Source organism: Hyperoodon ampullatus (assembly GCF_949752795.1).
Source record: "Hyperoodon ampullatus genome assembly, chromosome: 16".
NCBI classification, from domain to species: Eukaryota; Metazoa; Chordata; class Mammalia; order Artiodactyla; family Ziphiidae; genus Hyperoodon; species Hyperoodon ampullatus.
The window spans coordinates 58,676,150-58,693,040 of NC_136929.1; the positions used below are offsets into that span (position 1 = coordinate 58,676,150).

The 16,891-nt window shown below is 38.7% G+C and overlaps 1 protein-coding gene across 1 annotated transcript in view; it reads right to left on the reverse strand.

The window, feature by feature from the left end:
• Positions 1–13,176: 13,176 nt before the first annotated feature.
• SUCLA2 (succinate-CoA ligase ADP-forming subunit beta) overlaps positions 13,177–16,891 on the reverse strand; it is a gene marked incomplete at both ends in the record, with an annotated part of 48,020 nt that continues 44,305 nt past the window's right edge. Inside the window, one exon of the mRNA XM_079721582.1 lies at positions 13,177–13,251. Within this exon, the coding sequence (XP_079577708.1) occupies positions 13,177–13,251 (75 nt within the window). The remainder of the gene's footprint in view (positions 13,252–16,891) is intronic.

Here is a 16,891-nt window from a genome sequence, read left to right on the forward strand (position 1 = left end):
AGAAATCAAAGAGGAAATCAAGAAATACCTAGAAACAAATAACAATGAAAACACGATGACCCAAAACCTATGGGATGCAGCAAAAGCAGTTCTAAGAGGGAAGTTTACAGCAATACAATCCTACCTTAAGAAACAAGAAACATCTCAAATAAACGATCTAACCTTACACCTAAAGCAATTAGAGAAAGAAGAACAAAAAAAAACCCCAAAGTTAGCAGAAGGAAAGAAATCATAAAGATCAGATTAGAAATAAATGAAAAAGAAATGAAGGAAACAACTGCAAAGATCAATAAAACTAAAAGCTGGTTCTTTGAGAAGATAAACAAAATTGATAAACCATTAGCCAGACTCATCAAGAAAAAAAGGGAGGGCCTCCCTGGTGGCGCAGTGGTTGAGAGTCCGCCTGCCGATGCAGGGGATACGGGTTCGTGCCCCGGTCTGGGAGGATCCCATATGCCGCGGAGCGGCTGGGCCCGTGAGCCATGGCTGCTGAGCCTGCGCATCCGGAGCCTGTGCTCCGCAACGGGAGAGGCCACAACAGTGAGAGGCCCGCGTACCACAAAAAAAAAAAAAAAAAAAAAAAAAAAAAAAAAAAAAAAAAAAAAAAAAAAAAGAAAAAAAGGGAGAAGACTCAAATCAATAGAATTAGAAATGAAAAAGGAGAAGTAACAACTGACACTGCAGAAATACAAAGGATCATGAGAGATTACTACAAGCAACTATATGCCAATAAAATGGACAACCTGGAAGAAATGGACAAATTCTTAGAAAAGTACAACCTTCCAAAACTGAACCAGGAAGAAACAGAAAATATAGAGACCAATCACAAGCACTGAAATTGAAACTGTGATAAAAAATCTTCCAACAAACAAAAGCCAAGGACCAGATGGCTCCACAGGTGAATTCTATCAAACATTTAGAGAAGAGCTAACACCTACCCTTCTCAAACTCTTCAAAAATATAGCAGAGGGAGGAACACTCCCAAACTCATTCTATGAGGCCACCATCACCCTGATACCAAAGCCAGACAAAGATGTCACAAAGAAAGAAAACTACAGGCCAATATCAGTGATGAACATAGATGCAAAAATCCTCAACAAAATACTAGCAAACAGAATCCAACAGCACATTAAAAGGATCATACACCATGATCAAGTGGGGTTTATTCCAGGAATGCAAGGATTCTTCAATATACGCAAATCAATCAATGTGATACACCACACTAAATGAAGAATAAAAACCATATGATCATCTCAATAGATGCAGAAAAAGCTTTTGACAAAATTCAACACCCATTTATGATAAAAACCCTGCAGAAAGTAGGCATAGAGGGAACTTATCTCAACATAATAAAGGCCATATACGACAAACCCACAGCCAACATCGTCCTCAGTGGTGAAAAACTGAAACCACTTCCTCTAAGATCAGGAAAAAGACAAGGTTGCCCACTCTCACCCCTATTATTCAACATTGTTTTGGAAGTTTTAGCCACAGCAATCAGAGAAGAAAAAGAAATAAAAGGAATCCAAATCGGAAGATAAGAAGTAAAGCTGTCACTGTTTGCAGATGACATGATACTATACATAGAGAATCCTGAAGATGCTACCAAAAAACTACTAGAGCTAATCAATGAATTTGGTATAGTAGCAGAATACAACATTAGTGCACAGAAATCTCTTGCATTCCTATACACTAATGATGAAAAATCTGAAAGTGAAATTAAGGAAACCCTCCCATTTACCATTGCAACAAAAAGAATAAAATACCTAGGAATAAACCTACTTAAGGAGACAAAAGACCTATATGCAGAAAACTATAAGACACTGATGGAATTAAAGGTGATACAAATAGATGGAGAGATACACCATGTTCTTGGATTAGAAGAATCAACATTGTGAAAATGACTATACTACCCAAGCAATCTACAGATTCAATGCAATCTCTATCAAATTACCAATTTTTCACAGAACTAAAACGAAAAATTTCACAATTTGTATGGAAACACAGAAGACCCCGCATAGCCAAAGCAATCTTGAGAAAGAATAACAGAGCTGGAGTATTCAGGCTCCCTGACTTCAGACTATACTACAAAGCTACAGTAATCAAGGCAGTATAGTACTGGCACAAAAACAGAAACAGAGATCAATGCAACAGGATGGAAAGCCCAGAGATAAACCCACGCACATATGGTCACCTTATCTTTGATAAAGGAGACAAGAATATACAATGGAGAAAAGACAGCCTCTTCAATAAATGTTACTGGGAAAACTGGACAGCTACATTTAAAAGAATGAAATTAGAACACTCCTTAACACCATACACAAAAATAAACTCAAAATGGATTAAAGACCTAAATGTAAGGCCAGGCACTACAAAACTCTTAGAGGAAAACATAACAGAACCCTCCATGACATAAACCACAGCAAGATCCTTTTTGACCCACCTCCTAGAGAAATGGAAATAAAAACAAAACTAAACAAATGGGACCTAATGAAACTTAAAAGCTTTTGCCCAGCAAAGGAAACCATAAACAAGACGAAAAGACAACCCTCAGAATGGGAGAAAATATTTGCAAATGAAGCAACTGACAAAGGATTAATCTCCAAAATTTACAAGCAGCTCATGAAGCTAAATATCAAAACAACAAACAACCCAATCCAAAAATGGGCAGAAGACCTAAATAGACATTTCTCCAAAGAAGATATACAGATTGCCCACACATGAAAGGATGCTCAACATCACTATCATTAGAGAAATGCAAATCAAATCTACAATATCACCTCACACTAGTCAGAATGGCCACCATCAAAAAATCTACAAATAATAAATGCTGGAGAGGGTGTAAAGAAAAGGGAACCCTCTTGCACTGTTGGTGGGAATGTAAATTGATACAGCCACTATGGAGAACAGTATGGAGGTTCCTTAAAAAACTAAAAATAGAACTACCATACAACCCAGGAATCCCACTACTGGGCATATACCCTGAGAAAACCATAATTCAGAGTCATGTACCACAATGTTCATTGCAGTTCTATTTATAACAGCTAGGACATGGAAGCAACCTAAGTGTCCATTGACAGATGAATGGATAAAGATGTGGCACATATATAGAATGGAATATTACTCAACCATAAAAAGAAACGTAATTGAGTTATTTGTAGTGAGGTGGATGGCCCTAGAGTCTGTCATACAGAGTGAAGTAAGTCAGAAAGAGAAAAACAAATACCGTATGCTAACACATATATATGGAATCTTAAAAAAAAAGAAAAATGGTCATGAAGAACCTAGGGACAGGAGAAGAAAGACACAGACCTACTAGAGAATGAACCTGAGGACACGGGGAGGGGGAAGGGTAAGCTGGGACAAAGTGAGAGCGTGGCATGGACATATATACACTACCAAATGTAAAACCGATAGCTAGCGGAAGCATCCGCATAGCACAGGGAGGTCAGCTCAGTGCTTTGTGACCGCCTGGAGGGGTGGGATAGGGAGGGTGGGAGGGAGGGAGACGTATGAGGGAAGACATATGGGGATATATGTATATGTATAGGTGATTCACCCTGTTATAAAGCAGAAACTAACAGACCATTGTAAAGCAATTATATTCCAATAAAGATATTTAAAAAAACAATGGAGCTGATTTCCCCTCTTCTTGGGGCCTGGACTTAGTGATTCATTTATAATAGAGTGTGGCAGAAATGACAACGAGAGGAGAACACAAGTATCTGAGATTAGAACACAGAAGGAATTGTAGCTTCCTTCTTGTTCCCTTGGATCACTTGCTCTGGAGGGAGCCAACTGCCCTATCACAAGGACACTCAATCAGCCCCGAGGATAGGCGGACACAGGGAGGAACTGAGGTCAACAGCCATGTGTGGGGGCCATCTTGGGAGAACTACTCAAACTTGCAAGTAACTGCATCACCAAAACTACCACCCAGCTGAACTGCTTCCAATTTTCTGACACATAGAAATGATATTAAAATTTTGTTGTTTGAAAATCACTAAATTTGGGGATAATGTATTATCCAAAAACAGATAACTAGAACACTGGCATTACATCCTCTCTGAAATACCAAGCATTGTCTTTAATTCCTGATTAGACCCAACCAATACAAACGCCAATATCTTCTGAGCTAATCACTGGCTGGCATTCTTTGGAATGACTTTTTTTTAATTAAAAGCTAAAGACTTGGACTTTTAATTATAACTTTATCACAATTTTAAATGGTTTAAGGGCTCTGATTTAGTCTTTTAATGTATAGGCAGGGAAGACAGACCAATATATAATCATATGATATACATATAGTTGGTTTCAATATATATATATTTCATGTGTTTTCTATACAATTTCCCTCCCTCTGTCTCTTTGCCTCTGTCTCCCTCTCCCCTCTAAATAATTCTAGTGAAGATGAGAAAGGAGCTTGAGGAAACTGAGGTACAGTGAAATTTAGAAACTTGCCCAACTTATATAGCTAGTAAGTAGTGTAGCCAAGATTCAAACCAGATTCACTTTCAAATTCTGCACTCATAATCAATTTATGCTATGCTGCCTCTCATTGTGTGTGTGTGTGTGTGTGTGTGAGAGAGAGAGAGAGAGAGAGAGAGAGAGAGAGAGAGAGAGAGAGAGAGAGAGAGAGAGAGAGAGAGAGAGAGAGAGAGATCACATTTTAAGAAACAGGTATAGACTTCCGGGTAAGATGGCGGAAGAGTAAGACGCGGAGATCACCTTCCTCCCCATGGATACACCAGAAATACAGCTACACGTGGAACAACTCCTACAGAACACCTACTGAAGGCTGGCAGAAGACCCCAGACCTCCCAAAAGGCAAGAAACTCCCCACATACCTGGGTAGGGCAAAGCGGAGAGATTCCCGCACAGAGGAGCGGTGCCGAGCGGCACTCACCAGCCCGAGGCTTGTCTGCTCGCCCGCCGGGGCGGGCGGCGCTGGAAGCTGAGGCTCAGGCTTCGGTCAGAGCGCAGGGAGAGGACTGGGGCTGGCGGCGAGAACTCAGCCTGAAGGGGGCTAATGCGCCACAGCTAGCCGGGAGGGAGTCCTGGAAAACTCTGGAGCTGCCGAAGAGGCAAGAGACTTTTTCTTCCCTCTTGGTTTCCTGGTGCGCGAGGAGAGGGGATTAAGAGCGCTGCTTAAAGGGGCTCCACAGACGGGCGCGACTCGCGGCTGAAAGCGCGGAGCCCAGAGACGGGCGTGGGACGCTGGGGCTGCTGCTGCCGCCGCCAAGAAGCCTGTGTGCGAGCGCAAGCCACTGTCCACACCACCCTTCCGGGAGCCTGTTCAGCCCGCCACTGCCGGGGTCCCGGGATCCAGGGGCGGCTTCCCTGGGAGAACGCACGGCGTGCCTCGGGCTGGTGCAACGTCACGCCGACCTCTGCCACTGCAGGCTCGCCCCGCACTCCGTGCCCCTCCCTCCCGCCCGGCCTGAGTGAGCCAGAGTCCCTGAAGAGGCTGCTCCTTTAACCCTGTCCTGTCTGAGCGAAGAACAGACACCCTCCGGCGACCTACACACAGAGGCGGGGCCAAATCCAAAGCTGAGACCCAGGAGCTGTGAGAACAAAGAAGAGAAAGGGAAACCTCTCCCAGCAGCCTCAGAAGCAGCGGATTAACGCTCCACAATCAACTTGATGTACTCTGCATCTGTGGAATACATGAATAGACAACAAATCATCCCAAATTGAGGAGCCAGGAGTCAGTGCTGTGCCTCTGAGGTGGGAGAGCCAACTTCAGGACACTGGTCCACAAGAGACCTCCCAGCTCCACATAATATTGAAGGCGAAAATCTTCCAGAGATCTCCATCTAAACACCAGCACCCAGCTTCACTCAACGACCAGCAAGCTACAGTGCTGGACACCCTATGCCAAACAACTAGCAAGACAGGAACACAACGCCACCCATTAGCAGAGAGGTGGCCTAAAATCATAAAAAGTCCGCAGACACCCCAAAACACACCCCCAGACGTGGACCTGCCCACCAGAAAGACAAGATCCAGCCTCATCCACCAGAACACAGGCACTAGTCCCCTCCACCAGGAAGCCTACACAACCCACTAAACCAACCTTAGCCACTGGGGACAGACACCAAAAACAACGGGAACTACGAACCTGCAGCCTGCAAAAAGGAGACCCCAAACACAGTAACATAAGCAAAATGAGAAGACAGAAAAACACACAGCAGGAGAAAGAGCAAGATAAAAACCCACCAGACCTAACAAATGAAGAGGTAATAGGCAGTCTACCTGAAAAAGAATTCAGAATAATGATGGTAAAGATGATCCAAGATTCTATTTCCAAGATCCAAAATCTTGGAAATAGAATAGACAAAATGCAAGAAACAGTTAACAAGGACCTAGAAGAACTAAAGATGAATCAAGCATCGATTAAAAACACAATAAATGAAATAAAAAATACTCTAGATGGGATCAATAGCAGAACAACTGAGGCAGAAGAACGGATAAGTGAGGTGGAAGATAAAATAGTGGAAATAACTGCTGCAGAGCAAAATAAAGAAAAAAGAATGAAAAGAACAGAGGACAGTCTCAGAGACCTCTGGGACAACATTAAACGCACCAACATTCGAATTATAGGGGTTCCAGAAGAAGAAGAGAAAAAGAAAGGGACTGAGAAAATATTTGAAGAGATTATAGTTGAAAACTTCCCTAATATGGGAAAGGAAATAGTTAATCAAGTCCAGGAGGCACAGAGAGTCCCATACAGAATAAATCCAAGGAGAAATACGCCAAGACACATATTAATCAAACTGTCAAAAATTAAACACAAAGAAATCATATTAAAAGCAGCAAGGCAAAAACAACAAATAACACACAAGGGAATCCCCATCAGGATAACAGCTGATCTCTCAGCAGAAACTCTACAAGCCAGAAGGGAGTGGCAGGACATAATTAAAGTGATGAAGGAGAAAAATCTGCAACCAAGATTACTCTACCCAGCAAGGATCTCATTCAGATTTGATGGAGAAATTAAAACGTTTTGCAGACAAGCAAAAGCTGAGAGAGTTCAGCACCACCAAACCAGCTTTACAACAAATGCTAAAGGAACTTCTCTAGGCAAGAAACACAACAGAAGGAAAAGACCTACAATAACGAACCCAAAACAATTAAGAAAATGGGAATAGGAACATACATATCGATAATTACCTTAAATGTAAATGGACTAAATGCCCCCACCAAAAGACACAGATTGGCTGAATGGATACAAAAACAAGACCCATATATATGCTGTCTACAAGAGACCCACTTCAGACCTAGAGACACATACAGACTGAAAGTAAGGGGATGGAAAAAGATATCCCATGCAAATGGAAACCAAAAGAAAGCTGGAGTAGCAATTCTCATATCAGACAAAATAGACTTTAAAATAAAGACTACTAGAAGAGACAAAGAAGGACACTACATAATGATCAAGGGATCGATCCAAGAAGAAGATATAACAATTGTAAATATTTATGCACCAAACGTAGGAGCACCTCAATACATAAGGCAAATACTAACAGCCATAAAAGGAGAAATTGACAGTAACACAATCATAGTAGGGGACTTTAACACCCCACTTTCACCAATGGACAGATCATCCAAAATGAAAATAAATAAGGAAACACAAGCTTTAAATGATACATTAAACAAGATGGACTTAATTGATATTTATAGGACATTCCATCCAAAAACAACAGAATACACATTTTTCTCAAGTGCTCATGGAACATTCTCCAGGATAGATCATATCTTGGGTCACAGATCAAGCCTTGGAAAATGTAAGAAAATTGAAATTGTATCAAGTATCTTTTCTGACCACAATGCTATGAGACTAGATATCAATTACAGGAAAAGAGCTGTAAAAAATACAAACACATGGAGGCTAAACAATACACTACTTAATAACGAAGTGATCACTGAAGAAATCAAAGAGGAAATTAAAAAATACCTAGAAACAAATGACAATGGAGACATGACGACCCAAAACTATGGGATGCAGCAAAAGCAGTTCTGAGAAGGAAGTTTATAGCAATACAATCCCACCTTAAGAAACAGGAAACATCTCGAATAAACAACATAACCTTGCACCTAAAGCAATTAGAGAAAGAAGAACAAAAACATCCCAAAGTTAGCAGAAGGAAAGAAATCATAAAAATCAGATCAGAAATAAATGAAAAAGAAATGAAGGAAACGATAGCAAAGATCAATAAAACTAAAAGCTGGTTCTTTGAGAAGATAAACAAAATTGATAAACCATTAGCCAGACTCATCAAGAAAAAAAGGGAGAAGACTCAAATCAATAGAATTAGAAATGAAAAAGGAGAAGTAACAACTGACACTGCAGAAATACAAAAGATCATGAGAGATTATTACAAGCAACTCTATGCCAATAAAATGGACAACCTGGAAGAAATGGACAAATTCTTAGAAATGCACAACCTGCCAAGACTGAATCAGGAAGAAATAGAAAATATGAACAGACCAATCACAAGCACTGAAATTGAAACTGTGATAAAAAAATCTTCCAACAAACAAAAGCCCAGGACCAGATGGCTTCACAGGCGAATTCTATCAAGCATTTAGAGAAGAGCTAACACCTATCCTTCTCAAACTCTTCCAAAATATAGCAGAGGGAGGAACACTCCCAAACTCATTCTACGAGGCCACCATCACCCTGATACCAAAACCAGACAAGGATGTCACAAAGAAAGAAAACTACAGGCCAATATCACTGATGAACATAGATGCAAAAATCCTCAACAAAATACTAGCAAACAGAATCCAACAGCACATTAAAAGGATCATACACCATGATCACATGGGGTTTATTCCAGGAATGCAAGGATTCTTCATTATATGCAAATCAATCAACGTGATACACCATATTAACAAATTGAAGGAGAAAAACCATATGATCATCTCAATAGATGCAGAGAAATCTTTCAACAAAAGTCAACACCCATTTATGATAAAAACCCTGCAGAAAGTAGGCATAGAGGGAACTTTCCTCAACATAATAAAGGCCATATATGACAAACCCACAGCCAGCATCGTCCTCAATGGTGAAAAACTGAAACCATTTCCACTGAGATCAGGAACAAGACAAGGTTGCCCACTCTCACCACTCTTATTCAACATAGTTTTGGAAGTTTTAGCCACAGCAATCAGAGAAGAAAAGGAAATAAAAGGAATCCAAATCGGAAAAGAAGAAGTAAAGCTGTCACTGTTTGCAGATGACATGATACTATACATAGAGAATCCTAAAGATGCTACCAGAAAACTACTAGAGCTAATCAATGAATTTGGTAAAGTTGCAGGATACAAAATTAATGCACAGAAATCTCTGGCATTCCTATATACTAATGATGAAAAATCTGAAAGTGAAATCAAGGAAACACTCCCATTTACCATTGCAACAAAAAGAATAAAATATCTAGGAATAAACCTACCTAAGGAGACAAAAGACCTGTCTGCAGAAAATTATAAGACACTGATGAAAGAAATTAAAGATGATACAAATAGATGGAGAGATATACCATGTTCTTGGATTGGAAGAATCAACATTGTGAAAATGACTCTACTACCCAAAGCAATCTACAGATTCAATGCAATCCCTATCAAACTACTACTGGCATTTTTCACAGAACTAGAACAAAAAATTTCACAATTTGTATGGAAACACAAAAGACCCTGAATAGCCAAAGCAATCTTGAGAACGAAAAATGGAGCTGGAGGAATCAGGCTCCCTGACTTCAGACTATACTACAAAGCTACAGTAATCAAGACAGGATGGTACTGGCACAAAAACAGAAAGATAGATCAATGGAACAGGATAGAAAGCCAAGAGATAAACCCACGGACATATGGTCACCTTATCTTTGATAAAGGAGGCAGGAATGTACAGTGGAGAAAGGACAGTCTCTTCAATAAGTGGTGCTGGGAAAACTGGACAGGGACATGTAAAAGTATGAGATTAGATCACTCCCTAACACCATACACAAAAATAAGCTCAAAATGGATTAAAGACCTAAATGTAAGGCCAGACACTATCAAACTCTTAGAGGAAAACACAGGCAGAACACTCTATGACATAAATCACAGCAAGATCCTTTTTGACCCACCTCCTAGAGAAATGTAAATAAAGACAAAAATAAACACATGGGACCTAATGAAACTTAAAAGCTTTTGCACAGCAAAGGAAACCATAAACAAGATGAAAAGACAGCCCTCAGAATGGGAGAAAATATTAGCAAATGAAGCAACTGACAAAGGATTAATCTCCAAAATTTATAAGCAGCTCATGCAGCTCAATAACAAAAAAAACAAACAACCCAATCCAAAAATGGGCAGAAGACCTAAATAGACATTTCTCCACAGAAGATATACAGACTGCCAACAAACACATGAAAGGATGCTCAACATCTTTACTCATTAGAGAAATGCAAATCAAAACTACAATGAGATATCATCTCACACCAGTCAGAATGGCCATCATCAAAAAATCTAGAAACAATAAATGCTGGAGAGGGTGTGGAAAAAAGGGATCCCTCTTGCACTGCTGGTGGGAATGTGAATTGGTACAGCCACTATGGAGAACAGTATGGAGGTTCCTTAAAAAACTACAAATAGAACTACCATATGACCCAGCAATCCCACTACTGGGCATATACCCTGAGAAAACCTTAATTCAAAAAGAGACATGTACCAAAATGTTCATAGCAGCCCTATTTACAATAGCCCGGAGATGGAAACAACCCAAGTGTCCATCATCGGATGAATGGGTAAAGAAGATGTGGCACATATATACAATGGAATATTACTCAGCCATAAAAAGAAATGAAATTGAGCTATTTGTAATGAGGTGGATGGACCTAGAGTCTGTCATACAGAGTGAAGTAAGTCAGAAAGAGAAAGACAAATACTGTATGCTGACACATATATATGGAATTTAAGAAAAAAAAATGTCATGAAGAACATAGGGGTAAGACAGAAATAAAGACACAGACCTACTTGAGAATGGACTTGAGGATATGGGGAGGGGGAAGGGTAAGCTGTGACAAAGCGAAAGAGAGGCATGGACATATATACATTACCAAACGTAAGATAGATAGTGGGAAGCAGCCGCAGAGCACAGGGAGATCAGCTGGGTGCTTTGTGACTGCCTGGAGGGGTGGGATGGGGAGGGTGGGAGGGAGGGAGATGCATGAGGGAAGGGATGTGGGAACAGATGTATATGTATGACTGATTCACTTTGTTATAAAGCAGAAACTAATAAAAAAAAAATGCCTACAAAAAAAAAAAAAAAAAAAAGAATGGTCTGGATCTACGGTATCGTATAAATATCCTATACCAAAGTCTTTGGTGACCAAAAATGTTTAATTGTATGTAAGGTACTGCAATAGGTTCTTTTTTTCCCCCTAAGTGGAAATGCATTGTTTTCTTTTCCTTATACAAATAATAAATGTTTGCTTGAAAAGGAATTCTGATAATGTAGAAAGGGCATAGAAAAACAGGTGGAAAGAATGACAGCTTTTAAGCCAATAATGTAACTTGTGAATTAAAGAATCTCTTGTTTACCACTGTCTGACACACACCATTTGTTGAATGGATGAATGAGTATTTGACTTCATAAATAAATAACTATCAAAAGAACCAAGAATCAAATTTGGGAATGTAAAAATGTACTTTGGGCTTCCCTGGTGGTGCAGTGGTTAAGAATCTGCCTGCCAATGCAGGAAGCATGGGTTCGAGCCCTGGTCCGGGAAGATCCCACATGCCGTGGAGCAACTAAGCCCGTGTGCCACAACTACTGAGCCTGCGAGTCACAGCTACTGAAGCCCGTGCACCTAGAACCCGTGCTCCACAACAAGAGAAGCCACCACGATGAGAAGCTTGTGCACCGCAACGAAGAGTAGCCCCTGCTCGCCACAACTAGAGAAAAGCCCACGCACAGCGATGAAAACCCAATGCAGCCAAAAATAGAATAAAATAAATTTTAAGAAAGAATAAATCTTTAAAAAAAAAAAAAAAAAGAAATAGGTATAAGTTCTCAAATTCACCAGTATGTTTACATACATAGTCTACTGCTTGGCTGGTATTTCCTTCCATGGTACTTACACTGTTATTATCACATGATCTGAACATTGTTAATAGTTAAATATCAACTGTTCTATGCAATGAAGAAAAGATGGACATGTACATATATACATACACACACACACACATACACAAGTTGGGACACAAAGGCCAATGTGGGCTTTTTGGAGAAGGTACCAGATGGCACACACATAAACAGTAGAATTCAACTGAAATATCTGTAGATCTCTTTATAATATGTAATATCATGCCCCAGTACATGATCTACAAATCAGTTCCTGAGAGGTGTTTAGTGCAATGATAAACACATCACCTTCGCTGTGTTTACTTAAAAAAGAAAAAAAAACACTAATGCAAATCACATTGGGAGATTTTTTATTAATTTAAATTGACATTGTTAATTTTGTCTGCCAAGTCCTTAATAAATATATCCTTACGTGATACAAACCTACAGCTTCTTCTCAATACCACAAGATCATGAGGACTTGCACATATCAGTGTTCTGTAATGATTAAAATAATGCTCAAATAATTCACAAGTTACTTTACTGAAATACTTAAAAGAATATTCTGGGGAGTGTTTGAAAGGTCTGTTTATAAATAGTGACTGATATATTTAGTTAGGTATTTGTTGTTGAAGATAGACACTTCTTATATAAACATTGTTTTAATACACTGCTCTACTAATGAAACTAGTTATTAGATATAATACATTTCTAACACTAAAGAATAAAGCTTTGTCTTCATATTTATTTCATTCATAAGACTCTTATCAAGGAAGAATGCTGTACCCAACAATAATAAACTGGCATATTGCAAGTGACATTCTGTGAAACTGAGAAAGAAAGCTGCAACAAAACAAACTAGGTAACTGCATTACACATTCTTTATACAAACAGCCCATTCTGAACAGAATTAAATGCAGACCAAATGCTTTTAAAAGTTTTTGTGCCTAGACGGTAATTACAATCTTCACACACTAAAGAGAAAAGGAACAATAATAATACAGAACTCAGTATTTTTAACAATTATAACACATTTAACATCTTCAGCCAACCACTGGGTTCTCAAATCAGATTGGCAACTGAAATTTCACATCCACCTGGGCTTGCTTGGCTAAGGTCACTATCTCAGAGAGCTTTACAACCTGAAAGGAAAAAAACAAGCTTTGTCTCTATTTTCTTTTTTTCTTTTTTATTAGTTTCTGCTTTATAACAAAGTGAATCAGTCATACATATACATCTGTTCCCACATCCCTTCCCTCATGCAGCTCCCTCCCTCCCACCCTCCCCATCCCACCCCTCCATGTCTCTATTTTCATAAAAACATAGAATCAGAACGATTGGTCAATGTAAAATTAACTGCATGTTCAGTCTTTTTCATTTAAAATATCTGGGCTATTCTGACATTGTTATAAATCACTTCACAGTCTTATAAGCATTTGCCGCTCTTGAAGGATAGTCAAATCTAACACTGTTCACAACCCACACCATAACCCACACTGGATTTTATTCATATATATAATATCAGAAGGTATTAAATAGATACATATCTGATATATGTATATATCTCTTTGTCATTGCCTAAATTTTATCTATATTATTTTCCTTTTTTCAAAATTATAGTTGATTTACAATGTTGTGTTAGTTTCAGGTGTACAGCAAAGTGATTCTGTATTATACATATATATATACACATATATATATTCAGTTTTATATATAGATTCTTTTCCCTTATAAATATTGAATATAGTTCCCTGTGCTATATAGTAGGTCCTTGTTGGTTATTTTTTTATATATAGTAGTTTGTATCTGTTAATCCCAAACTCCTAATTTATCCCTCCCCATCTCCCTTTCCCCTTTGGTAACCCTAAGTTTGTTTTCTATGTCTGTGAGTCTGTTCCTGTTTTGTAAATAAGTTCATTTGTGTCATATTTTAGATTCCACATATAAGTGATATCATATGGTATTTGTCTTTCTCTTTCTGACTTACTTCACTTAGAATGATGATCTCTAGGTCCATCCATATTGTTGCAAATGGCATTATATCATTCTTTTTTATGGCTGAGTAGTATTCAATTGCATATATATACTATATCTTCTTTATCCACTCATCTGTTGATGGACATTTAGGCTGCTTCCATGTCTTGGCTATTGTAAATAGTGCTGCTATGACCATAGGGGTGCATGTATCTTTTCCAATTATGGTTTTCTCCAGATATATGCCCAGGAGTGGGATTGCTGGATCACATGGTAGTTCTGTTTTTAGCGGTTGTTTTTTTTTTTTTGCGGTACGCGGGCCTCTCACTGTTGTGGCCTCTCCTGCTGCGGAGCACAGGCTCCGGACGCGCAGGCTCAGCGGCCATGGCTCACGGGCCCAGCCACTCCGCGGCATGTGGGATGCTCCCAGACCGGGGCACGAACCCGCGTCCCCTGCATCGGCAAGCGGACTCTCAACCACTGCGCCACCAGGGAAGCCCTGTTTTTAGTTTTTTGAGGAACCTCCATACTGTTCTCCATAGTGGCTGCACCAATTTACATTCCCACCAACAGTGTAGGAGGGTTCCCTTCTCTCCACACCCTCTCCAGCATTTGTTATTTGTAGAGTAAAATACAGACTGGCCATTCTGACCAGTGTGAGGTGATACCTCACTGTAGTTTTTAATTTGCATTTCTCTAATAATTAGTGATGTTGAGCATTTTTTCATGTGCCTGTTGGCCATCTGTATGTCTTCTTTGGAGAAATGTCTATTTAGATCTTCTGCCTTTATCTTTAAAGATAGAAACAGTGACTGTCTTAGCTGGATACTACAGAACGCAAGGCACATCTAAATAAAAGCAATTCCTTAGTGGTCCAGTGGTTAGGACTCAGCGCTTTCACTGCTGGGCCCCAGTTTAATCTCTAGTCAGGGAACTAAGATCCCGCAAGCCTTGCAGTGCAGCCATAAATAAATAAATAAATAAATAAATCTTTTAAAAAATGTAAATAATCTTAACTTACAATGTTGGGATAGGAGCTTGGGTTTAAGAGTTAGTATTTTACTTTCTGTCAGTAAGTTAACAATTATCAAGCTGAATTCCAATGTTCTCTCTATAATCTGTCTGGGAATATCCAGCTGGTACCATACAACATATACAAATTAAATATATCTAAAACCAAACAACAGATTTAGCTTCTCTCCTCCCCAGTAGAGTAGTTAAGAGAAGATTTTAAAGTTAGACACCTTGAGTTCAGATCCCACTCTGATGCTTATGATACATGATCCTGAATAAGTTAATTTATCTAGCCTCCGTTTCTTCATCTATAAAAATGGAGATTATTTCACCAAACTTGTATTAAATAAGATAATACCTGAAGGAAAAAAAAAGGCTTAGCATTGCATGCACAATAAATTATAAATGGTAGCAGCTGCTAGTATTATATTATTAATATTGTCATGACTTCCATAACCTCCTACTCAGTAGAAAAGCACTACAGACACAACGAAAATCAACTGTTCACTTTTATCTTTCATGGTCTATTTGATCAAGCTCCTACTGATTCTTCTCCTTTCTCTCCATGTCCACAAAGCTTTTCTTAATTCAGGCTCTCATTGCAAACAAGCATATTTTCAGAGAAAAGTTCTAACCTATCCATTACCTTCACCTCACATCTAATTATTACACTAGCCAGACTCCTACTGTCCCTCACTCTTCCCTTCAACAATTGACTCCACATCTCAAAGTCAAAACAGGCTTTCTGAAACACTTTCTCCCTAACATTCCCTTGCTCAAAATCTTAATTTAAACTCAGGACTGAGTGTAAATTCCTCTGTCTCTAAACTGCAGTTGAATTTTATTTACTAGCTAAGTTTTTTCCCAAAGTGTGTCCTAAAGAAGGAAATAAGACCTTTATTATTCTTATGAAAAGATATCACATTAACAAAGCAAATCTCAAAAGCCTAGTTACTGATTAAACCATATAGCCCCAAAGAGTATTCTGTGAAACGTCTATAAACATAGGTGGGAAAGAATCAGAAGTTTTCATTTAAAAACATCTCTGTATCTACTAGGGAGTGTGCACCAAGATATAGTGTTAAGTAAAAGAAATGAGGTAAAATACGTTACCATCATATAATGTGGGAAAGTGGAGAGATATATGTATACGTACATCTATATGTATACACATACATTATTTGCTTGTGTTTTTAAAAAAGTGAAAAGATGAACAAAAAAATCCTAAGAAAACCAAAAAACTGGTTACCTATGGGGAAGGAACAAACAGGAATAGGTATAAAGGTTAGATTCTCTAAGTATACCTTGTTTTACAGTTTGACTTTGGAAATATTATAACAAAAAAAATTTTAAGCAATTCCTTTAAAATAAATAAATGAAGCTAACCATGCATCAAAGGTGGGATAAAACAGAGAACTGTTTCATGTGAATTTTAAAATCCAGCAAATTATGGGAAATACTTCAAAGGACAAAAAGAACTGCACATACAAGTCTTGAACTACTTTCAGTAGTCATATTGTTGGTATTATTATTCTAAAACTGTCATGTCTGTATTGAGGGACAAAGCAAAGGAATATTTATGTTAGTACAGAATGGGAAAAAGAGAAACAGGTATCAGGTAAGAAAAAAAACTGTACCTTGGATTTGCATTGGAAATATTGGAAGTATGTACTCACGTATTTATCTCTTTAAAAAAATACATATTTTCCTAGATTTGCCACTTAAAAATATCTAGAAACAATGAACAACCCAATAGTTGTAAGCGCCCTTAAAGCTTAAATTGTGCTGTCTAAA